Here is a 25,835-nt window from a genome sequence, read left to right as displayed (position 1 = left end):
CCAAATTTTATCTAATCTATATATCAGGCATATATTAACATTCTCAAATTGAAGACAAGAAAACAGATGAAGAGAAGTTAAGATTTGCCCAGGGTCACAGACGTAAAAAGAGTTAATTAATTAATTTCAACTCCTGGTCAGTGTTCTTTCCACTGTCTCTAATGGGAAAGATGCCAGAAAAGGAGAAGCCACTGGAGTTTTTCCTGGAGAAAGGGAGACTCTTCCAGGTTAAGGGTATTGTGCTACACGTGTAGGGAGGAAGAAGGGAAAGGCACCTGAACATGAAATTGTTCTTTCATTTTTCCTCTCCCTTCCCTATTATTTTCCCTATGCTATCATCCCTGGATTTAGAAAGGGTATGTTTGTTTCTTTTTGTACATGTATCAATAGTCTGACATAAAATGATAAACTGGTACATCAACCTTCTGAGGGGACTACATGCCTAAGAGCACACAACAGAATTTCTATCATAAAGACACTCACACAGACTTGTAGGGCTTAAATTTACAAGAGTACTGTAATAAATTTCAGCATAATTTAATAATTTCATATTTACCTCTAATAATCGAGGTATCCAGCCTTTCCGGTAACCGTATGGGGGAGGTTCTCTCCGGGAGGAGACCAGGGAGGTCTGTCGTGATCTCTGGGATCTTGCCTTTTCTTCAGCCTCAAGCTGGTCCTGAGACAGCTGAGTAGGTGCAGGTAAAAAGCTATAGGCAAAGATAATAAAAGTCAAAATTAAAAACAATTCTTACAGTTAATTTGATTATTGCAATTTGTGCAAGAGAGACTATTTTCCTATAATACTTTCTCCTTTGAGCAAAAGAGGAAACTTTTCAATGATTTATGACAGTATTCAATAACAGTCATTTTATTTTGTGTGGCAAGAAATAAGCACTCAGGGTCTCCCCGGTGGCATAGCGGTTGAGCGCTGGGCTGCGAAGCTGCCCGCAGCCTCTGCAGTGCTGGTTCGGTCCCCGGCTGCCAGGCAAGGGTCCCACATGGTGCGCAGACCTCTCCTGCTGCCTGCTGCTCCCCTCAGCAGTGTATTTCGTCAGTCTGCCTGTTCTGTCACCCTCCCGTGCTTCTGACTGTACCCAGTGCTTGTATAAAAACAAACAAACAAACAAACAAACAAAAACTAAAAAAAAAGAAAAAGAAAGAAGCACTCAGATATTTAGTAAACACATCTGACTGGCAGGTGAATAGTGTCCAGAATAAAAAATTAACAGATATTTTCCACAATAGACAAATTATTGAGTTTTTATGCTTTTACATTTTTTTCTTGTAACAAGCAAGTAAACATCTCAATTACCCAACTATCCAGTATATGATTTTCTTAGTGTTCCTGCTATTTTTATATGCATATTTTAAATTATTTTACTCTTATGCTTCTTACTTTTAACCATTTTAGTATCAAGACAAAAGAACAAGAATTAGAAATGAAGTTAAAAGAAACAGTTGCATATTTAAGTACCTTTCCTAGGGTATCTAGTTTATAAGCAATTTAAAACTTAAGAGGTCAAAGATTCAAAGCAGAAACCCTGCAGTTGTAATTTGTCCTTTAATCAAAGCAGCCTTTCTACTAAACTGTTCTTAGTAACTTTTAAGTATGATGTTATAGTGATACCCCAAAGCACCACGAAACAATTCCAGTAGACTAATAATGTTTAATGCAAAAATTAAGATTCCTTTGTGATTCTTGGTTAGTAAGCATATTTGAACAGGCAGCAGTACTTACTCAAAAATATTTATTGAGGGCCTCCCTGGTGGCGCAGGGGTTAAGTCTCAGCACTATCAAGCTATTGCCAGCCACTGCTGCATGAGTTTGATCCCTGGCCAGAGAGCTAGCCTACATGGCACAGCAGACCTCCCCTGTGTTGCTTGCTGCCCCCATCAAGCAGTATATTTCAGCAGATCTGCCTGTTTTGCTTCCTGCTCTGTCTCTGGTGACTCCTCTTACCAACTGCCCTCCCATCCCTGCAACTCTGGCCTACACCCCAGTTCTTGCATGCATAAATAAATAAATCTCTAAAAAAATTTATCGATCATGTCAATTACACCCAAGAAAAAAATGCTTGTATTGATTACTTGGGTGCTGAAAAAGACAGCTTATATAACCTTACAGGGGACAGAAAGAATCATATACAGATGGCTTCTGACTTAATGATAGTTTGACTTACAATTTATGATTTTTCAAATTTAACAACAGCACACAAAAGCATTATGCATTCAGTAGATAACCTAAATCAAATTTTGCATTTTGATCTTTTTTCCCATGTACAATGCTCCAGTGCTGTTGGGCAGTGGCAGCAAGCCCCAGATCCCAATCAGCCACAGATCATGAGGGTAGACAACTGCCTCTCTACAGACCTTTTTCACTTTTAGTACTCAATAAACTATGTAAGACATTGAACACCTTATTATAAAACTGGCTTTGTGTTAGATGATTTTGCCTATCTGTGAGCTAATTTAGGTGTTTTGAGTGCCTTTCAGGTAGTTTAGGCTAAGTCATAATGTTCAGTAGATTAAGTGTACTAAATGCACTTTCAACTTGAAATGAGTTTATCTGGACATAACTCCACCATAAGTCAAGGAAGATCTGTAATCACATAAATCTGTAATTAAAAATTATATTAAGTGATGAAGGAAAAGTGTATAGAGTGCTATAATAGCACACATCAGAGGAATCCAATTCAGCTGGGTGTGTGTGTGTGTATTAATTAATATGATGGTTTAAAAGTGTGTGTATTAGTTAATATGATGGTTCAAATCTTACTTATGCCAGTTACTAACCTGGATAAGCAACTTACCTCTCTTCTGAACCCAGTTTTTTCACCTCTAAGGACAATCAAAAGACTACCTTCCCAATCACTGAGAAAATCCATGAACTTGGCAGTGTCTAGATACTATTCAACATATGTTTCATACATATGTGATTATCTGTAACTGTTTCAGATACTCCCCAAGTTTGGATTAGCTGTCCCCCTTCTAGGCTCCAAGACCCTCTTTGTACCACTACTACAGCATCTGTCTTACCCTATCAAAATCATCTATTCCTTTACCATTACTCTCTCACTAGACTGTGAACAATTTGCGGGTAGGAATCACACCTTCTGGTTCTTTAATTCCATTGTCTAGCTTGGAAGGGGCTACTTTAGAGTTTGCAGGATAAACTCACTCCACTCTTTGCACTCATCATCTTTTTTTTTTTTTTTAATAGAGGCATTTTTTTGTTTTTATTTATTTATTTATTTGTTTGTTTGTTTGTTTGTTTATACATGCACTGGGTACAGTCAGAAGCGCGGGAGGGTGAGAGAATTCACCAGAGCCAGAGCAGGGAGCAGAGCAGGCAGAAGGACCAAAGTACACTGCTGAGGGGCGCAGCGGGCGGCAGGAGAGGTCTGCGCGCCATGTGGGACCCTCCTCCGGTGGCCGGGGAGCAGCCGGGGATCGAACCGGCACCGCAGAGGTCGCCGGCAGCTTCGCAACCCAGCGCTCAATCGCTGCGCCACCGGGGAGGCCCTGCACTCATCATCTTTAGGCTACTAGTCTTCTTGCCTTTCTTTAAACAAGTCATTTCAGGATCTTTACATATGCTATTCCGTCTGTCACAAAATAGTCTATTTCTTTTTAAATTGACGCTTTTACAGAACTCTTCCCTAGACCTCTTAGTGCTTGCTTGTTAGCATTCATGTCTGCTCAATTATACCTTCCTGGAGCTGCTTCTGACCATCTTGTCCAAAACAGCTTGTACCTACACTTATGTCATTCTCTGTCCCTTTGTCCTACCTAGTTCTTACTACCTGAAATTGCATTATTGTTTTGTTTACTCATGTATAGTTTGTGTCTCCTAGAATGTAAACTGAGGATAAGGAGTTCACCTGACTGATTCAATAATGGAAAACCAGCATATGATAGATCTTCAGAAAATATTTACTCACTGAATGGATGAATGAATTGAGTCAAAAGTTTTGAGCTTCTACAGTAGTTATTTTCAGATATACCCAGTACACAGGAGGGCTACAAAGATAGTTACAAATAAGCCACAATATTTACTTATGTTTCATTTCTTTTCCTACTGTGGGATAACTAGTTTACTCAAACAGCCTGCCAAAGGAATGAGTTTGGACATCCAGTAAACAGGTACTGGATTATGGTCAGAACACACCGGAAGAGGGTCTTAAAACTTTGCTGTTCTCGCTAAAGGATGACATTCTCACAAAGAAGCAATCTTATGGGGAGAGGGTGTTGGGAGGGGGTACACAGTAGGATATAGATGCAAGTAGTAAGTCTACCTCAGGGTTTCTCAACTGTGGACAAAAATCTACATGTAGATACAATGTCTGGAGACATTTTGATTGTCAGGACTTGGGCTTAGCAGGTAGATATGGGGTGGAGATGCTACTAGTATTTGGTGGGTAGAGGCCAAAGTTGTTGCTAAACATCTTACTATGCACAGGACAGATCCATACAAGAATTAATTACGCAGCCTAAAATGCCAGAAGTGCCATTGTTGAGACTTCTTAGTCTACCCTTTCACCTTTACTAAAAAAAGCATATTAAATGCAAGTGATATTACATACATAACCTAAATACACTTGAATTTACAAAATGAAATTAGTATGACTTAACAAATCACTGGTGACACCAAGACTGTTAACACAACAGTATGTCAAGGAACTGCTGTTAAGAAATCCTGGCTTAACTTGGAGATAGTCTCAAGTTTCTAGCAGAAACTTGAGACTGTCTAAATATCAAATCAGCTAGAACTCAACAAAATCAGAAAACTACGTAGTCCCCAAGACTAGTCACTTAACTCTGCCATTGAAATTTTAAGCACACATTTCCTATTTTTCCTGTCATTTTCAAATTTCACCTTTTCCACAAAACTTGTCTCATTACTACAAGTCTATGTCCAGTGACTCCCACCTAGTGGGGCATTTAAATGTTTGCTCCCAGAAATATTCACTCCAGGAAACTCTGCAGTCCATTCAGCTTATCCCAGCTCTCACTTTGCACTTAAGATTAGTACTATACAAACAAGCATTCTGGGGCCTCCCTGGTGGCGCAGGGGTTAAAGATGCAACCTATGAAGCAATCCGCAGCCTCTCCCCTCAGCAGTGTATTTCAGTCTGCCTGCCTGTTCTGTTCCCCACTCTGTCTCGGGTGAATCCTCTCACCCCCCGCATCTCTGGCCTGCACCCCAGCTCATGTATGCATAAATAAGGAAATCTTAAAAAGAAAGTTTAAGAAAAAAAAAAACCCAACAAATAAACATTCTGTGCAGTTGTTTCACATCTGTAAGGCCTCGTACCCCATCTTCCCTTCCGCAAAGACGGCCAGACTTTCTTCTGCATATACACAAGCCCTAGGCTACAGTAGGTACCCAAACATAATTCCCAAGAGGCATTTTCTGAGTCAGATGTATTTAGGATTCATAACCACCCTCAACCAGTAAAATACGTGTGAAGAGAATCATGTGTATATCGGGAACGCCAAGCTGATGTCCTAAAATTATTACTTCCTTTACAATCCTCCTGAACACTCCACTTTTCCTGTTGCGTTCACATCTCAAGTTTTTGCACTTAGATGGGGTAGCAAGCTTGCAGGCGAGGAGTTATGTAACTCTTGGGAATCTCCCACTTGAGCATCTTTTTCTTAAAAGCGGCGACCACTTTACATGCGGTTGCTAAGGCAACCGGAAACAGCACAAATCTCAAGTACTTTTCAATCCACGGAAGAAATTCTAAGGTCCCGAGTTAAAGTGCGGGCCAGCGGCGCCCACTCGTAGACAGCGGCCACTACCGCGGCTACGCTGAAGCCTCAGCTCAGACCCTCTCCCCCCACGCCTTGTTTCGGGACAGAGACAGCAAAGGGGCCTCCGCAGACAACCCCCCACTCGCCCCCCCGGGCGCGCCGCTGCACCCCAAGAGACCCCGGCCTCCGCACCCCCGGGGCCCACCCGCGCCGCGGGCCCGGGGCTGCGCTGGCCACTCCTTCGAGCGCCTCAGCGCAAAACACGTGCGACTCCTCGGCCAGAGAAGTACTCGCCACGCTGCTACTTTCGGCCCCAGGGAAGGGGTGAACTCAACCCGGGGAGACGCTCAGGAAAGGTCCCAGCTCCGGCGAGGCCTAGTCACCCCGCGGCTGGCGGGAAAGCTCAGCCGCGGCCTCGGCCCGAGCTCCGTGCCCCGGGCCGGGTCAACCCCTGGATAGTGGAGGCACAGAGATAAAAAAGGTGGGTCCAGCTAAACCCTTCCGTATCGAGGACCCGAATCAACAACCCACCTGGTGAGCGCCATCTTCTTCCGCTTCTTCCAGCGCGACCGGCAGTACCTCGGGGCGGGTCTTTCCCCGCGACGGCGAGGCGAAAGGACGGAGAGCGTAGTGCGCAAGCGCCCCAGCCCAAGGGCCTTCTGGGAATTGTAGTTCTTTGAGCAAGCGTACAGTTCTTTTTCCCTGCAGACCAAGCGGTGATAATGGCATTAAGTGCTTCTGTTCGGAAAAGCGAATGCATCGCCCTTACACCACGCTATCGTACGCACAACAGCGAAGTTGGGATGTCTTTTAATCCGCTTAATTTTATTCCTCACTCAGTCTCATGTCTCCTTGTAGGGAGTCCCACATACAAGAGTTTTTTCGGGACAAAGATGTTAAGTAAAAGGGTGACTGAGTTTTTAAAATAATAGGAAATCGTGTGACTGATGCACGCGACCTGAAAACATCCGCACTAAACATTTCTTTAAACGCAATCTTCTCCTACACTGCAGCCCCCAAATATTTTCCTGAGAGAGGTATCGTATGAACCTTAGTGTATTACCTTTAGCACACTTCTTTCATGTATTACATATCTGTTTTTATGTATATAGATGTGTGTGTATGCATGCATGTGTTTTAGGTACATATAGAATCATATAGAATATGGATTAAACATGATCTTTGATGAAACAATAGGATAAATGAAATCCGCTGCAAATATTGGGGGGAAGATGGCGGAGTGTAGATAAAAGGACAATAGTCATTTATTCTGATCACTGTTGAAGCTGGATAATGGGGAACAGATAGATGTTCATTATATTATTCTCCCTACTTCTGTGTGTGTTTGAAATTGTCCATGCTAAAGAGTAGAAACAAACATTTGTCACATTTCATAGATTCTGATAGTTTATGTGACTGCAGGAAAGACTAGATCTCTTTCACCATCCCAAGTGTAATCAGAAACCAGCCCCCATACATGGAGGGTGGAGAGACTGAAGAAAAAGGCAGACCACTCCATATTGGCAATTTTAATAACTAAGGGAACTTACTTATGAGGCTTTGTCTTAGGCAGCTGGAAGACAAGAGAATTTCCCACACTTGTTACCAAATCTTAAAAGTTTTTTGTAAGGTTTATTTTTATTTATCTATTTATACAAAAGCTGGGGTGCAGGCCAGAGGTGTGGGGGGGGCGATGAGAGGATTCACCAGCAACAGAGTGGGGAACAGAACAGGCAGACTGATCAAAATACACTGCTGGGCCTCCCTGGTGGTGCAGGCAGTTGAGCGCAGCGCCATCAAGCTGTCTGTAACCTCTGCAGTGTGGGTTCGATTCCTGGCAGGCCAGGGAGATACCCACAGGGCGCGGCACACCTCTTCTGTCTCGCCTGCTGCTCCCCTCAGCAGTGTATTTTGGTCCGTGTGCCTGTTCTGCTCCCCTCTCTGTCTCTGGTAAATCCTCTCAGCCTCCTGTGCCTCTGGCCTGTACCCGAATTCTTGTATACAAATAATATTTAGTAAAAAAAAGAAAAAGTAATACACTGCTGAAGGGAGCAGCGGGCGAGTCAGGAGAGGTCTGCTGTGCCATGTGGGTATCTCCTTGGTTGGGGATTGAACTCATGCTATACAGAGGCTGCGGACAGCTTTATAATGCTCTGCTTAACCCCTTGCACCACCAGAGAGGCCCTAGGCTGATATTTTCTAGCACCTTTTCTGCCCCAGACCTGCAATTAGTCATTTTCCCAAGGAATCTTTAAGTGGGAAAGTGATACTTAGAGAAAGCAATCTGGATGCTCATCGTTACTGGCTTCATTATTGTTTGCAAGTCTTTTCAGTGGACTAAGTTAAAAATTCACACACACTAATTTTTTTTTTGAGAAATGTATCACGTTTTCACTTGGATTTCCAATGAAATTTAGGGCTTCGCAGATTTTACTTGACTTTGACTTTGCTTTTATACATGCATCACTTCTGGAAATCTTGGCACTTAATGCCAATAACATAACTACCCACTTGCTTTATCCTATGATCTATGTGAAATAGTTTCAAAACATTACCATTATGATTATTAAACATATGCTTAATAATAGTTTTTTTTTACAGTTCTTTTTTCCTTAGGGTGTCTCTCTTTAAGCATGTATGTTCAAATTTCATTTCTTTAAAATGACGAAGTAATTTCTCTTTGTGTGATTATGGCACTAATTTGATCCCTAGTTAGGTTTATTTATTGCATTTTGCTTTGAATTTTCAGGTGTTAATTAAAAAAATGGCTTTGTAAAAGTTATGTGGTTTCTAGGTAAATGACAAAACAGACAAGTATATTTATAAAAATCTAGATTCTTTTTTGTCCTTTCGGTCACTAGAGTACCTTTAAAAATATTTTTATGGTTTATCCTTCCATTCAAAACATACATAAAGTACATATATTTATATACTTTTCATTTTTTTCTTCAATAAATGGTACATGCCTTGGGCCTCCCTGGTGGCGCAGTGGGTTGAGTGCAGTGCTGTGAAGCTGTCCACAGCCTCTGCAGCGCCGGTTTGATTCCTGGGGGGTCAGGGAGATTCCCACATAGTGTGGCAGACCTCTCTTGTCTCGCCCGCTGCTCCCCTCAGAAGTGTACTTCAGTCCTTCAGCCTGTTCTATTCCCTGCTCTGTCTCTGGTGAATTCTCTCACCCTCCCACACCTCTGGCCTGTATCCCAGTGCTTGTATAAATAAATAAATCTTTAAAAAAAGAAAAGGTACATGCTGTACATACGTTTCTCCACCTTCCTCCTTTTCCCATTTATTAATCTAGCTTGGAGATATAGTAATACTAAGTAAAAGGATAAGATATTGATTCGTTTGTTGTATATAGTGATTACAATGAAGATTTTGAGCAGGGGAGACACATGTTCTAACTTATGTTTTGAGAAGATCATTACAAATGCTGTGTTGAAAATTGACTCCAAAAAGCAGGGAAAGAAACAGAGAGACCAGCTGAGAGCCTTTTGTGATAATTTAGGGGAGAGAGGCTGATTGCACAGTTGGGGAGGTTGTAGTGGAAATGGTAAGAAAAAGTTGGAATTTGGGTCTATTTTGAAGGAAGGAAGTACCAAAAATATTCTGAATTGATGTGAGGCATGAAACAGGTAAATCTAGGATGACTCAAAGGGTTTTGCCTGAGCAATTATAAGAATGGAATTGCCTTTTACCAAAACTGGGTAACTGCAAATGGGCCACTTTTGTGGGGAAAGTCAGGAGTTTGGTTTTGGAAATGCTACATTTGAAATCCTTGCTAGACACAGAGAGCCAAGTAAAGAGGTGTAGTGCCGGCAAGGCACAGAGCAGGATCTCTGTGATCCAGGCAGATGAGTAAAGGAGAGTCCTGGAGCCCTTGGTGGCTTTTTCAGGCTTTTATTGAGCTTTTTACATCATTTGTAGTGCGGCGCCCACGTACATGGTAGACAGGAGGGCTGGGGGTGACAGGAGGGTGGAAGGCGAGTCTTCACTCTTTCTGGGCTCTTTAGCATTCTCTCGCAGGCTCTTCTCTGCTCTCTCTGCTTCTGCTCCCGTTGCTGTTGCTGGCGTCCCTGTGATGCCACACTTATATGCCCAGTCTCTTAGCCCAGATGTGCCCATTTACACATGCCCACACCCTACTGCAGGTGTCTGCCATGGGGCACATGTGTAAAAACACAGGTATCTATCATTAATACTCATGGTGGGAGGGGGAAAATCCTGACATTTTCACTTACCCTACAAGATGCTCTTAGGGCCTTAGCGACAAGCTTGCCCACTTCTCGATGGCAGTAGATGAGCAAGCAGGTCAGGAAGGCAGCAGCAGTAGCAACAGTGGCAGCATCCAGCGGCAGTGCCCCAGGCAGCATCTAGCAGCAGTAGCCTCATGCCCAGTGAGTGGCCAATGAGAGCTCCGGCCCCCGAAGGAGCCCTGTTAGCTTTTATAGGATTGAAAGACTAAGTTGGCACAGGGCCAGGCCTAGTTTACAAAAGAATGTTTTGCTCATGTGAACTATGCATCAAGGTTACACTATTATTTGTAACTTTCTGGACTACATCTCAAGGCTACATGTTACCTACTAGGCCACCTGTGCTGGATGGTCAGGGCAAAAAAGTCTGAGAAACTCTGAGAAAAGTCCGTGTTTTCCCACAGGCCCTACCTATGCCAAATAGGCAAAAATATACTTAAGTTTAAAGTGTGGGGGGAAGGTCTGGGCTAGAGAATTTGGAAGTGGTGGTCTAATACCAGTAAGCACAAGGCAGATTTGGTATTGATTTGGACAGATGGATAAAGGAGCGTCCTGGAGCCCTTGGTGGATTTTTCAGGCTTTAATGCTCTTTCAGAGAATTAGGTACATAGGCACACCAGGCAGGGAGGCTGGCATGCAAGGACTAGGCACAGACCGGCCAGGAAGGGCTGGGAGGCAGGCAAGCAGGCAACTGAACTCCCCAGACCCCAGCGAATCTTCATGCTCTCTTTTCTCTGAGTTCTCTCTGATGTCGTCAAGTTATCATGTCTAAGCTGTCGCCTCTCTTCTTTTGTCACACTGCTCATGCTCTCTGAGTGATGCTGCCCTTATATGCCTGGCCTCTAAGCCTCAGGTGTGCACACTTATATATGCCCCCACCTATGTGCCAGGTGTCCACAATCAGGCACGCATACCCATTCCCACGCTCCCAAGCTCCTTCTGCGTTAACATGATCAAGGCTGCAGGTGATAGCCACAGAGGCTAGTGGCATAAAAACCTGATCAACTTCATTTACCCTACAGAGGGAAATGATGGCATTTAAATTTGTGATACCAGATGAGATTACTTTGGGAGTGAATGTAGGCACAGAAGAGAGGTAGTCCAGAATAGCATTTGTCACATTTGGTTACTTGGATAGTTCATGTGAAGGCAAGGAGACTGGCTCTCTTTCACCATTGCATCCAGATCGCCTGTGCCTTGCACACTCTTGGCCAAGTCTTCAACCCTTACTGGATTTCAGATTCCTCATCTATAATAGGTTAGGTCAGGCCCACCCAGAATAACCTCCTTGTCTTAGAGTTAACTGTCATGTAACATGACATAAGCAGGGGTGTGATACCTCATCATGTTCACAGCCCCAGGGATTATGCAGAGCATGTATTGGGAAGGGGTAGGTGATCATCTGGTGGGAGATCTTACAATCTGGTCTGCCACAGGACATAACTCAAAGTGTGTGTGTGGGCAGGAGGGGGTGGGTCTAATTTGGTAAATGCAGGGTTATGATTATTTGGTGTGGGACTCTTGTGCAGTGTGACAAGCATGGTCTGGGAGTCTGAAGATAAATTCAAGCTTTAGCTTTGCCAATAAGCTGTCTTATCATGGTCAAGATACTTAACTTCATTGGGCCCCAATTTTATCAAATTTAAAATGCTGATCATGTTGCCTGCTTTATATGTGTGGATATAAAAAAAAAGGTTATCTTAGACTTAATTGAGGTAATGTAGGTAACATATTCTACTCAACTCTAAAGTCCTGTGTTAATATATTAGCTATTAGAGTTCATATTTTGGTTTACAGTGATGTGCCTTCAGCTGTGCTCCGGGAATGGATTATTTTTAAAAAGAAAATAAAAGCGGAGCAAATTAGAGAAAGTCCCAGAAGCCAAGATCAAGGAGCTTAGATTTAATTCAGCAGGTGATTTGGAGCTGAAGGAGGACTTAAACAGAGTTCTTGGGTCAAAGAAACAGGCAAGAAAGATGATTTGAAAGGCAAGATGGGTGTCTGTGGAAATCAGAGACAAAAGAGGCCGTTGAGGGAAAGGTTAAAATAATTAACATGGGAAGTCAGTAAGATATAGACCAAGACCCGGGATGTAGAGTTGAAAGGAAGGGGTAGAAAAGAGCTTTTATAATCCACTCTCATTTTTCACAGAGGCATATCCATGTGACGCATTTTTACCAGTCATGGTCCCTCACTGCCCTTGTGGGGTATAAAGATTAGCAACTGACTTTAATAGCCATCTTAGCAAAGCATAATTAAGAAGGCAAATCTACTGCAAAAGTAATACGATAGTATACCCCAAGGCCAAGTGTTTTATTCAGTTTTGTAGGGTGGTGGTGGGGGAATGGGGTTTGTGTTCAGCTGTGCTAGATCTTCCTAGAAGCATCTACCCCTCATTATCACAGGTAATTAGCAGCTACCTGCTCTTAATAGAGAGTACAGGGCAGATTTGGGGCTGCCCCAGGTTGTAAGCAAAGTCATCTCACACTACTTTTGGTATTCCAGAGAGAGGTGGAATTCCTAAGGCCTAACTTGGTTCTTAAATAGCTGTGTCTCTATCGCCACAGGTGACAAAACTTGTGAGGTGAAGTGCATAGATTCTGGAGTCAGGTTTCCCTGAGTGTCAGTGTCCAAAGTTTTTACTACACCATCACGAAGACTTGACTAATTGCCTGTGAGATTGATCTCAGTTTCCAATCCTTTCAGACATCTACTGATATTGAAAGACCCCAAGACCATACACTAAATCACATTATTGGTCTTTCTGGCCAGGCCCACCCTAAGACTATTTGATGTAGCCAGTCTGTCCCCTAAATTATATTGTTAGATTTATCTGGTGACAAGTCTCCTACGAAAACAAAGATACGGCTATTGGACATGACAATGCTGAGGACAAAGGTCATATTACCTTTTGGGCAAGAGCAAGTTTAAATTCTTTACTACAGAAACCTTGAAAACATTAGACTAAGTGAAAGAATCCAGTTACAAAAGGCCATATATTGCATGATTCCATTTATATAAAATTGCTAGAATAGACAAGCACATAGAGACAGACTAGATTAATATTTACCTGGGGCTTGGTTGGGTGGAGAGGGAGGATGGGAGGGGTAAGTGACTAGGGTTTCTCTTCAGAGTGTTGAAAAATTATATGGTGCAGATAGTGGCACAACACTGTGATTATGCTAAAAACCACTCATCTGTATTGTAAGGGGCAGGAAGGACCACTGAGCAGGTTTACTGATCCCATGCAGACCGGGTAAAGGAGGAGTCAGAGTCCTCAGTGGTTTTTGCTGGTCTGTTTATTGGGATTTACCCAGTACACAGCCTGCCAGCCTCCCAGCCCCCAGAAAGTCTTCACTCTATCTGGGCTCTCCGGCCTTCTCTGCTTTTCTTCTTCTTTCGGCTTTCGTTCATTCTTGGCTTCTGCTGGCGTCCCCGTGATACTACCCTTAAAAGCCCAGTCTCAGCCCAGGTGAATCCCATCTACCTCTGCCCACACCCTACTCCAGGTGCCCGCCATCAGGCATGCATTCAGGACCGCAAGGATCCATCATCGATCCTGATGGTGGGAGGGCAGAAAAGCCTGACATTTTTTCCTTACCCTACATGTATACTTTTAATAAGGTAAATTTTATGGAATGTGAGCTATAACTCAATAGAGCTGTCAAGGCAAAATCAAGTAAAATGCAAAATTAATAAAATGAATAAATAAAATGAATTTTATTTTTTTCAAATGAAATTCAGATTTTGTTGCCTTCCTTTAAAAAAGTCTATAGGAATATTGATAGTCATTGAGTTGACTATACATTAACTTAGAGAGAACCACCATCTGTACCATTTTATATCTCAGGTTTTGACTTATTAAAATATTCATTCAGATCTTTCAACAACATTTTTTTTTAAACATTTATTTATCTATGCACACAAGAACCAAGGCATGGGCCAGAGGTGTGGGTGGCGAGAGGACCCACCAGAAACAGAGTGGGGAACAGAACAGGCAGATCAACCGAAATACACTGCTAAGGGGAGCAGTGGGCAAGCCAGGAGAGGCCCGCTGTGCCATGTGGGCATCTCCCTGGCTGGGGATCGAACTCATGCTGCAATGGCCATGGACAGCCCCATAGGTTGTGTCTCAACTCCTTGAGCTGCCAGGGAGGCCCCTTTCAATAACATTTTGAAGTTCTCTTGATACAGACTGTATACATCTCTCAGGATATTGATTCTTAGGTATTTTATTTCTTTGGTATCATGAATACAGTCTTTTTTATGATTACTAAATACAACAGTGATTTTTACTAAGCAAGTCAAAATGTTCTGGAGTGTGTCATTCAATTTATGATCAGAATCAACTTTTTTTGACTGAGATGACTTAAAGTTAGTGCCAACTTGTATTTGGCACTTAAGCTTTCTTCCTGAGACTGAGTTCTTTGGGATGACACATAAGAAAGCAGCTTCTTGCCAGCTACTTCCATCCTTAAGCTCTGAGACTTTCCATTTAAAATCACTGCGAGACCTACTGACCCCATTGCTTTCTAGATTTAATTATTCTTTTTGAAAGTTGCCTCTAACTTTAAGGGCATTTGAAACACATGGCTCCAGTGGGGATGTACCCAAGATAACTATTCCTTTTTTCTGCTGAACAGTCTGGCAGAAGAACAATTTGCCCCTTGCCTTGAGCACTGTCATTTGTTTTGATCATTTTCATTCCTATCAGTTGTGCAGCCAGCTCAGAGGCAACCATTCTGATATCTGAAGTGACTCCTTACATTTCCTCTTTGTCTTTTCTCTAGTAACAAGATTTTCTGCCAGAATATTCCTGCCTGTGAACTAAGAAGCTGTAGTGGGTGTGGATGGCTATGATTTAACAACTCTGAGGGGGGAAAATACTAGGACAATAAGAAGCTGTTTGTTGGGAATTCCTCTGTGCCAACTTATGTCATATAAACCTTAGGAGCAGTTAACTTACCATCCCATTTTACAAGTCAGGCAAGGGAGGCTTAGAGATGTTATATAAATTGCTAAAGACAACAAAATGGAAAGTGAATTCTCTGAACTTAAACCTAAAATAATATGATCTTAACCGCTATTCTATACTGGTTCCCAAGTGAAAGATTCTAAGAAATCTGAAGTTAACCCTAAGTTTGAGTCCTGCCTCCCTTGCTTCCTAGCTCTGTAACCTACCTAATGCAGCTGTGAGAATAACAGGAGAGAATGAATGTTAAGTGTCTCAAAGCTTGACTCACAGTGAGTACTCAACAAACATCATCTGTTATTCTTCAAAAATGCCTCAAGATGGTGGGAGGATTATGGAGACAACATCTGAGAGAAATCAAATATTGTGCAAAAATGAACAACATGTAAGAAAAAACATGCAAACAAACAAGAGTAACTTCCCAACCATGTGAGGGTAGTAGTGCCAGGCAGGCACAGTGCAGGATCTCGATGACGCTATAAAGACTTGTAAAGGAGGAGTCCTGGAGCCCTCAGTGGCATTTTCAGGCTTTTATTGAGTTTACCAGGTTCACAGCAGTCAGGGGTGCCAGGGGCCCAGGAGGCTGGGAGGCCTCCCAACCCCCAGCAAGTCTTCACTCTTTCTGGGCTCTCTGGCGTTCTCTCGTGGCCTCTGCTTCTCTTTTGGTGAACTGCTCTCTCGGTTGTTCCCTTCTGGTCCTTTTCTCTGCTTCCGCTGGTTCTGTTCTGTGGTGCCGCCCTTATAAGCCCAGTCTCAGCCTAGGTGTACCCAACTATGCATGTCCACGCCCTACTCCAGGTGCCCGCCATCAGGCATGCATTCATGACCGCAGGGATCCATCATCAATCCTATAGGCGGGAGGGCAGAAAAGCCTGATAATCATTTACCGTACAGGGTTGATAAAAAAAAAAAAAAGCCTCAAGAGCTTTCTCTGTGCCAGACCCTTTGTTAATTTGTGGGGACTCAGAGGTAAACTCTGCATAGTGTGAGTTCTAAAGATCAGGGGGTCCTGGGATTTGTGGGCTGGACCTGGCCTTCAGAAGTGTTCTGTTTGTCTCCAATGGGCTTTACAACTTTGAATTAGTTTGCAGACTTTTAAAAACTGGCAGATTTTGTAAAGGTATGGCTTTGTATAACTTTGAAAATCAGTCAAGCTGGCAACCCTGGGCTGGCATTCTCCTATGGTAGCCATCATCCAGAAGGAGGCCTGCCAGGAGGGCCTGTGGGCCATGCTCCACTCCCCTGCTCACTGCATTCAAAGTTTCTTCTTTTGAAAAATCGTCAAAATGACTGTACTTTCATAGGTTAAGTGTGAAGATAGAATGACTAAATACCTGAAGCATGTTTAGAATGGTAACTGGCACAGAGTAGACCCTGTATTAGTGTTTTATAAAGATTGTTGAAATGTTGAAATACTAGAACAGTATTTAGCCCACATGTGTCCTCTAAGTATTAGCCATATTATCATACTTGTTATTTCTATTATTTTATTGAAGAGGATAAAGTCTAACGTGTCCAAGATTTATCTGTTCTGTTGTTGATGAACGCTTGTGCTGTTTCCAATTTGCAGTTATTAATGAATAATGCAGCTTTGACTATTTGAATTCAAATATTTGAATATTTGCACATCTGCTTCTCTGGGGTATCTAGAAGTAGATCGCTGAATCATAGGTATGGGAATCTTTCCATCCAGATAATGCCAGTCCATTTTTCAAAGTGGTGGATTCCTTTTATAGCCCACCTCCAACCCCGATATTCTCCTCTTTAAACATTTTACATCTGGTATGTAAAGATGACATCGATTTCAATGTGTATGTCCATGGTCCCTAATGTGGGGCACACTTTTGATTTCCTCTTTTGTGATGTCCTGTTCAAATGTCTCCTGCATTTCTTCCGTTATATGTCTTTTTGTTGATTTGCGAGGGCTTGGATACTAGCCCTTTGTTTACTGCGAGTATCTTCCACTCATCTTTTTGCTTCAATGACAATCTTGTGATGAACAGAAAATTTTCATTTTGAAGAAAGCAAATCATTCATCGTTTCTATTATGATTGTAGTTCATCGAGTCTTATGGAAGAAACTCTTCCCTGTCCCAAGGTCTAACATGATTTCCTATACTCCAAAAGTTTTATAGTTTTCCTTCTACACTTAGATCAGTTCCACCTAGGATTGACCATTATGTATAATGGGAGATAGGAGTGCAGTTTCAATTGTTTCCATGTGGATATTCATTTTTATCAGTGCCATTTATTTTTTCAATTTGTTTTCTTCTTACTCATCTGGAGGCCCCTCTGTCATGGAGCAAATAGCTGTATGTGGACATCTACTAGGGGGCTCTTTATTCCATCCCTGTTATTATAGTAACTCCTTTCACCTTGTTCTCCTCATTTTTGCCCTTCATCTTGAGAATCTGCTCATCAAGTTCCACTAAAAAAGCAAACTAAGCCAGCTTAATATAAAATAAAACAAAACTGTTTTTGCAATCAGGATATACCTCACAATCTAATTGAATGGTAGCGTAGTGTGCAGGAAGTCTTTCTTTTTTCCACCTATGAAGAAATGTAGACTTACTGTCTTTTTCCATTTGACAGCTGCCTTATTCTAGGAGATCAGGATGGGACTGAAAACAACAGTGGGAGAAGGATAGAGCTAAGGGAATCAGTGAGAACAGCTTCAGACTGTGTCTTCTGAATCTGTCCTATCTCTTCGTGTTACAGCTCCATCAGCTTGACTTGGGGTTTCCTTTGGATGCAACCAAAAGCATCTTAAATACCAAATTGAATGCAGACACAAATAAAAAGGCTTCTCATGAAAAGGAAAATAGCTGTTCCCAAAACTATGAATTGTTTCCTATTGTAAGGCAATAGGTAGTAGTAATATTGATAGTAATGATGATGACTGTTGTGTACTGATGTTTACTAAACGAGGCACCGTGCTAAGAAATTTACAGCTAAACAGATCATTGTATTTATGATCTTATCCAATGCCTTTGACTTCCCAGTGTTATTCTTTTCCCAGCTCCAGAAATATTAAGTGACTCTCACAACATCACAGAGCTCATAGGATTCAAAGGCGGGCCTCTCTAACTCCAACATACTTACTAATTGCTCTGTGACTTTGAATCTTTATTAAATTGGAAAAATTAGAGGTTCCAGTAGACTAAGGTTTTAGGGAAAAGAGGACGCCTACCTCACTACTGGCAGGAGTATAAATGGATACATACAACCTTTTTAGAGAACATTCTGGCAGTATGTATTTATTTCCTGAAAATGTTTATGTGCATTTAAATATTAATTCTACTTTTTAAAAACAAGTGTGCCCCCAAGTAAAGATTTTTTAAAGGATGATCATAACAGCAAAAGTTTTAGTACCAAATGTAGAGTTCTGATTAAATAAATGTTGGGAACTAAAATTGCTACTATTGAGAATAATGTTTTAGAATTTTTAATAACAAGGAAAAACATATAATCTTAGGTAAAAAAGCAGATTACAAAAAATATTCACAGCAGGACTTCTATTATATATATTATTTAAAAGGCTAGAAGGATATACTGTGAAATGATAGTAGTGATTATCTCTGCAGGGTAGGATTATGGATCCTTTAAATTTTCTTTTCTGAAAATCTCAACTTTCAACCATGAACTTGCAGAACAATCTATTTAGAAAAATTTCAACATACCCAAGTAGGCAGATTCCTTTTGCATTTATTAGCTGGAATATACTAATAAATGCAAAAGGAATATACTTCTGCAAAAGAGAATTTCTGTCTTATTATCTATTCAATTACCCTTTGGAACAGATTAAAAAGTAAAGTGTAACTGGAGACAACCACGTTTTCTGGTATAAAAAGAGAGTCTAGGATCATCTTCTGCGTTTCAACCCCCAGCTCTGGAATGAGCCATTTCTTGAAGGAACTGGTCTCTTTTAGTGGAAAACTATGTATTAGGAAGTGGTAAATACATGGTTTTTGTCAAAGGGGTAACATACACTGAATAGTGAATAACATACAAAACCAATGAGACTATAAAACTGTCACAGCCCAGGGCCTTTTAGGGAGGGGGAAATCGTCCCATACAACTCAACAGGAATGTCCACACATCCTATCATGGATGTGACTCTCAGTTACAAAGAAAATCTTAAACTCTGTTCAGCAAACTTATTTTACATAGACCTGTAAGACATCTCAAAGAGTTATATGTGGGTAAGGACTAGTTTATCTGGAAAATTCATGTAAATAGAATGCTTCACTCACCATATCAGTGGTTGTTAGGCTTATGGTACAGAAAAGAATAGTTTAGGGATCTTGTGAAAAAACACATTATTGGGCCCCATTCCAGACCATCTGACTTTGGGAGTATGACTTGGGATTTGTATTTTAAAAATCTTCCAAATGTTTTTGCAGCAGATCTTAAAAGCTACCCTTTGAGGAATACTACCAGATAGAAAGATAGGAAGACAGATAGGTAGGTAGACAGATAAAGTAGCGGCAGGGGCATTGTCTTAAGAGTGGACCTTGGACCAACCACTATGGAGGGCTGTGTGGTGATTCCTCAACCTGCTAAAGATGGAGCTTCCATATGATCCAGCAATTCCACTGTTAGGTATTTACCCAAAGGACACAGAAACATTAATTAAAAAGGGCACCTGCATTCCTATGTTTATAGCAGCACTAGTTACAATAGCTAAGCTATGGAAACAACCCAAATGTCCAAAAATAGACGACTGGATCAAGAAGACGTGGTACATATACACAGTGGAATATTACTCAGCAATCAAAAAAGATAAACTCATGCAATTTGCAGCAACATGGATTGAGCTAGAAGGGATCATACTCAGCGAAGTAAGCCAGAAAGAAGAAGAAAAATACTGGATGGTCACTCATAGCATGAATTTAGAAAACCTAAATAAGGGACCAGGAAAAAGACTAATTATAATAAAGTAAAAATCAAAATCAACAAGCAACTATAAGCCAGAGACACACTACGGGGTGGGGTGGGGGAGAGGTGAGGAGGGATTAGGTCAAAATAAGGAGGGTGGGAATTGTATGGGGAATGTAACCAACCAACATGAAAATGCATACATTGTGCAAAAATGAAAAATAATGTAAAAAATATATAAAATAAAATTAAAAAGAGTGGACTTCGGAGCAGATTTTAAAAATGTAGTGTTTCTCTTCTTCTGTTTCTAAAGGATTTAATTCTCTTTGGAACATTAAAACAAAACAGAAAACCAAACAAAAGGAAATGAAACCCATTAGCAATCCAAATGAAATCCCACTTGTAACCCACTTTTACCCAAAGACAGTGCCCCTTAAGTTTGTGTCTATCCTTATAGACGTCTAAGGGCATTTCCAGTGCTGCTTTTCACCAGAAGACACTACCAGGGAATGGCCGGGGTCTCACTAGTAAGTGGGAGAGTCCACAGTGGAACCTGCTCTGCTGAACCTTGAACTTCATCGTACTTCACTGTAACATGGAGAGAGGATGTCACTCTGTCCTTCCCCCAGTATTGCTTTACACACATGTCTAAAGAGCACTTCATTTTTTTAAAATAAATTTTATTTTTATATTCCCCATACAATTGCAATCCCCTTATTTTGACCCCAATCCCTCCCCTCCCCACGCCCCACCCCCCATAGAGTGTCTCTGGCTCATAGTTGTTTGTTGATTTTGATTTTCACTTTCTTATAGTTATTCATTTTCCTGGTCCCTTATTTAAGTTTTCTAGATTCCTGCTATGAGTGAGACCATCCGGTATTTTTCTTTTTCTTTCTGGCTTATTTCGCTGAGCATGATCCCTTCCAGCGCCATTCATGTTGCTGCAAATTGCATGTGTTTATCTTTTTTGAATGCTGAGTAATAGTCCATGGTGTATATGTACCACATCTTCTTGATCCAGTCATTTATTTTTGGGCATTTGGGTTGTTTCCAAAGCTTAGCTATTGTAAACAGTGCTGCTATAAACATAGGGGTGCAGGTGCTTAAAGAGCACTTTAAAACTTGATTGTAAAACAAAACAAAACAAAAACCTTGATTGTAAAATTAAAAAAAAAAAAGAATTCGTGTCTAACACCAGACTATGGACTTCTCTACAAGGCAGGAACATTGTCTTCTATTTATATCAGCATACTTGATAACAAGACCTGGCACTTAATCATAGTACAGTAGTTGTAACATCATAGTCCCCCACAAAATGCTCCTTCTGGGCAGGGAGTGCTGGACTACTAGGTTTCCATGGTGTCTCATGGAACTGAACTGCAGGTGTCCTAGGTTTTTCAAGAACAACTTGCTTTTCTCTTAAAGAAACAGTTTGCAACACCCAGTATTCAAGAAACAGAATTTCTTCCTGAAAACATGTGTGGGAATGTGTGAGAGGACATTTCTGGGGAAGCTGCTTCCCTCAGTCCCATCGATTTTCCAGAGAACAGAGCAGATGTGAGCTGTGAGCAGCCAACACTCACAGCAGCTGGGTGAGGGGGTACTGCCTGGTGAAGGGGATCTGGGCAGTGCATGAACCCATGAACGGCACCACCTAAAATTATCCGTGTACACCAGGCGTGCTCGTACAATAGTTTAATAACTTCCTACATAGAGAATGGCGTTGTGAACGTAATCTTTTTTCCTTTCCATTTTTTCCTCTCAATTTTTTTTCCTTTTTAAAAATTTTATTTTATATATTTTTTACATCTTTTTTCATTTTTGCGCAATGTATGCATTTTCATCTTGGTTATATTCCCCATACAATTCCCACCCCCCTTGTTTTGACCCTAATCCCTACCCCCCCACCCCCATAGTGTGTCTCTGATTTATAGTTGCTTGTTGATTTCAATTTTTACTTTATTATAATTAGTCTTTTTCCTGGTCCCAAATATCGGATGGTCTCACTCATAGCAGGAATTTAGAAAAGCCTAAATAAGGGACCAGGAAAAAGACTAATTATAATAAAGTAAAAATCAAAATCAACAAGCAACTATAAACCAGTGAATGTAATCTTTTAGGTGGTGTTTTGTGGAAGGTCTTTGAGGGGGAGGAGTCTGGAAGAAGAAGGGGGGCCAGATGGAAGTCTGTGGAAAAGTCAGACATATGTGGGGAGCTTGACAATGCTGGTGGCGACAAGAATGGGAGGAAGGAAAAGACTGGAATGGTATTTAGAAAGAAGTGTCAACAGGCTGAGTTAGCGCTGAGGAGAATGAAAAGATTTGGAACCTGGGGGCCTGGGAGAAGAGCAGCTGGGGTGAGAAAGCCAGCTCCCTCCTGCTGCCAACACTAAGGGAGCAATTCTCTGGCACCAAAGTTGGTGGAAATATGCTCTCCTTTAACAATGCCCATTGTTAAAAATAAGAATTCACTTCTCATATCTAGCAAAAGGGGCATGGAAGGTGGATGCCAGAACCCATCTGCTTTCTCTTCCTACAGAAACACAAGCCTTCACTCCCCCTACCCCTGCTCCCTAGTGAGTAGTGCTCAGAGGAAGCTGTAAAGCCCCTTTTCCTTTCAGGCCCCTCAGCCCTTGACATAAGTCGTGCTTCCAATTGCCTTTTTTTTCTAGGGAGAAGGTCCTTGCTGACTCGTCTGTCCTCTTCTCTTGGCAACAGAAGAGTGGTGTGAGATTTATTTGTTAAGGAAACTAAAAAAGACACAAAATTCCCAGTCTCCATCTCATGTGAGCCAAGATCTTTGGGGGCAGAGGGTCAGTGCAGACAAAGGCACTCTGATCACTTGTAATGGTTTCTCGCTCTAATTATAGAAAGTATTTAGCTATTGTTTCCTAATTGCTTGCTGCAGTTGGGTTTGAGCTTTTTTTTTTTTTTTTTGTTAATAAAAGCCTGGTTTCTGATGAATTGTTCTTTTCTTTTTTTGCCTTGCTTCCGTCTACCTCCATACCAGCCCCTGGCTATTCCACTGGCAAACTGAAGGAGGTAGCATGGCATTTTGGAGCAGCCACTCCTTATCTTCTCATAGAGTTACCTCTGCCTCCCATTGCCTAAAGGAGGAGGAAATTATATTTACTGAGCACGTATTTAGAATGTGCCAGACATTGTAGCAAGCCCTAATCTGGGAGGTCTTATTCAACCCCTGCAGCAAATCTTTTTTTTTTTTTTTAAAGATTTATTTATTTATACAAGCACTGGGTACAGTCAGAAGCACGGGAGGGTGAGAGAATTCACCAGAGCCAGAGCAGGGAGCAGAGCAGGCAGAAGGACCAAAGTACACTGCTGAGGGGAGCAGCGGGCGGCAAGAGAGGTCTGCGCGCCATGTGGGACCCTCCTCTGGTGGCCGGGGAGCAGCCGGGTATCGAACAGGCGCTGCAGAGGCTGTGGGCAGCTTCGCAGCCCAGCGCTCAACTGCTGCACCACCAGGGAGGCCCCCTGCAGCAAGTCTTATCCCCAACTTACAGCTGAGGGTCTCAGGCACAGAAAGATCTCACAGCCAGCAAGTACCAGAGCCAGGATTCCAACCCAGGCCTGTTGGGTTCCATATTGACTCTCTCTGAGAGGATCTGAGCGTTTTATATAGAGTTGGCTAGCAGAACATTGCAATTGATGCTCCTGGCACTATGGGAGAAGGGGGAAGGCTGTGCCCTCACCCTGAGCCTATGTCTAGGTTCCTTGTTTATGGTAGGGTGTGGTGGGGATCCCTGTGCCACCCTGAAAGGGGGTCTGAGATTCCTGGGCTGGTTCGTGACACGTGCTGAGATTTCCAACGTGATGGTAGTGAAGACAGGAGGAAAATCACCCCAGCCACCAGAGGGTCCTACAGGAAATAGAGGGTTTTCTCGGAGCCTAGATAGGAGAAGCATGGGCAGGTTAGTGAAAAAGCAAGTGGTGGGGAAGCACAGGGAACAAGTGCAAAGGCCCAGGGGTAAGAAAGAGCTTGACATGTTTGAGGAACTGAAAGGAGCCCAGTGTGACTAAAGCAGGGAAAATGATGTGGAGGAAGGAAGAGAAGCAGGTTGGGACTCGGCTACACAGGGCTCAGGTTAGTGAAAAAGCAAGTGGTGGGGTCACTAGGGTAGCAGGAAGTCGTCCTAACCCTAGGTTGAAAGGGGCAAGGTGTGGGAATGGTGTTCCTGAAGCCCAGGAAGAGGTGGAGCTAGGGCAGAAGTGTCTGGACAGGAGCTGTGGCAGTTGAGGAACCCAACCATGGCACAGAGCAGACAGGAAGGGCAGGAACGCACGGGAAGGTATGGGCATGTGCGCTCATCCATGCATCTCACCTTCCAGCTCCATATCTTTTGCTTATACTTGTCAGTGGCCAAACTCAACTAGAAGACAGGGGATGGGGTGCCCTGGGAAAGCAGCCTGTGTCCATCAGCTTGGTGCATGGGGCAGGGCACAGAAGGGTGGAGAGAGGGCTGGGGCAGATACAGGAGATACTCAGCATACAGGCTTACTCTCATGTACCCTCTGGATCAGACGATAGGAGGTAGGACATGGTTTATAGATGCAAAGAATTGTGGAATGTGAGCACTGGAAGAGCCTGCAGGGTTCTGCCCATAATTTCCCTTTACTCTGCAGAAGAGGATCCTGAGAAAGGAAAATGACTGGTTTAAGGTCCCAGCAGCTTGATGGACTTCTAATCTGAGAGCTACTGTCAGTGAGCTGAGTCTACTTGCTGTTGCAACTGCTCGAAGACATCAGGGTGTATTTTTATTGGCCCCAGAGAGTTGCCTCAAATGATTGCTCCTCCTCGAAGTACTAAGACTAGGGTGGGCTGCCTCTCTCAAGTATGGGCTCTGGAGTCGGTTTCATGGGGTGGACTTGCAGCTCTGCCCTTACCAAGAGATCGTGAACATCAAATTTCTTAGCTTTCTGTGCCTCAGTTTGCTCAACTATAAAATAGGGAAAATGATGACACCTATTTCATATTTCATGAGAATTATATGAGAAAACATATTCAAAGCACTTAGATAAGCATCTGGCATTTTTTATTGTGTATGTATATATGTAGTCAAATAATTATATAAATGAGGAATGATAGCACATATATATGTAAATATGTAAATATGATACCATATTTATTTGCATATATAAATAGATATATGCCCGTTTAAGAACTACAATGACTTCCTAGCCCACTTCACTAAAATCCAATCTGATGAGCCCTCTAAGGCCCTGTGTAGCCGAGTCCCAACCTGCTTCTGTTCCTTCCTCCACATCATTTTCCCTGCTTTAGTCACACTGGGTTCCTTCAGTTCCTCAAACATGTCAAGCTTTTTCTTACCCCTGGGCCTTTGCACTTGTTCCCTGTGCTTGGAACATTCTTCCTTTTCTTCCCAAGGCCGGGCAGCTTTTCTTCTTCTATCAGGTTGCAGCTTCCCTGGAGAGGGCTCTCTGGTCTCTGTCTAGTTACTCTTTGCCACCCTCCAGGCCTGCCTACTTCTTTCCTTCACAGGGTTTATTACATCATGCAACTATCCTGTTATTGCTTTGCTTGTCTGTTAATGGTCTCCTCTTCCCCCACCCCAAGCAAATGACTCTCTTTAAGGGCAGGGATCTTACCTGTTTTGTTCACTGTTACATTTTTAGCACCTACTAGATACTCTGTGCCACTTACCATGGATTGAAATTCCTTCTCAGATGGAGTTTATGTTTTAGTAGAGGAGGCAGGTAAAGGCCATAAAGAAATGAATGATATAATTTGAAATATTGATGAGAACTATACTAAGTTAAGCAGTGGAAGGGGATGTAGAGAGTGCCTGAGGGAATGGGGAGAGGTGGAGGTGGTAAGATAAAGGTAATCAGGGAAGGCTTCTCTGGAGGAGTGATGCTGAACAGAGACTAGATTGCAGGGATAGAAGAGACCTTTGGTGAAAAGGAGGAATAGTAAGTGTAAGGGCTTCAAGATAGCAGC

The 25,835-nt window shown here is 42.3% G+C and overlaps 1 protein-coding gene across 1 annotated transcript in view; it reads right to left on the bottom strand.

Annotated features, from left to right (window-relative positions):
• Positions 1-8,056, bottom strand: part of SNW1 (SNW domain containing 1) — a gene marked incomplete at both ends in the record, with an annotated part of 33,947 nt that extends 25,891 nt beyond the window's left edge. The window contains 3 exons of the mRNA XM_084240303.1: positions 557-710; positions 6,292-6,462; positions 8,031-8,056. Coding sequence (XP_084096429.1) covers positions 557-710; positions 6,292-6,462; positions 8,031-8,056 — 351 coding nt within the window. The remainder of the gene's footprint in view (positions 1-556; positions 711-6,291; positions 6,463-8,030) is intronic.
• Between the last annotated feature and the right edge of the window lie 17,779 nt (positions 8,057-25,835).

The sequence above is a fragment of the Talpa europaea genome (genome assembly GCF_964194135.1).
Source record: "Talpa europaea genome assembly, chromosome: 8".
Lineage (NCBI taxonomy): Eukaryota > Metazoa > Chordata > Mammalia > Eulipotyphla > Talpidae > Talpa > Talpa europaea.
Note: the sequence above shows the minus strand (reverse complement) of the source record. Positions and strands in the feature narration are given on the sequence as shown.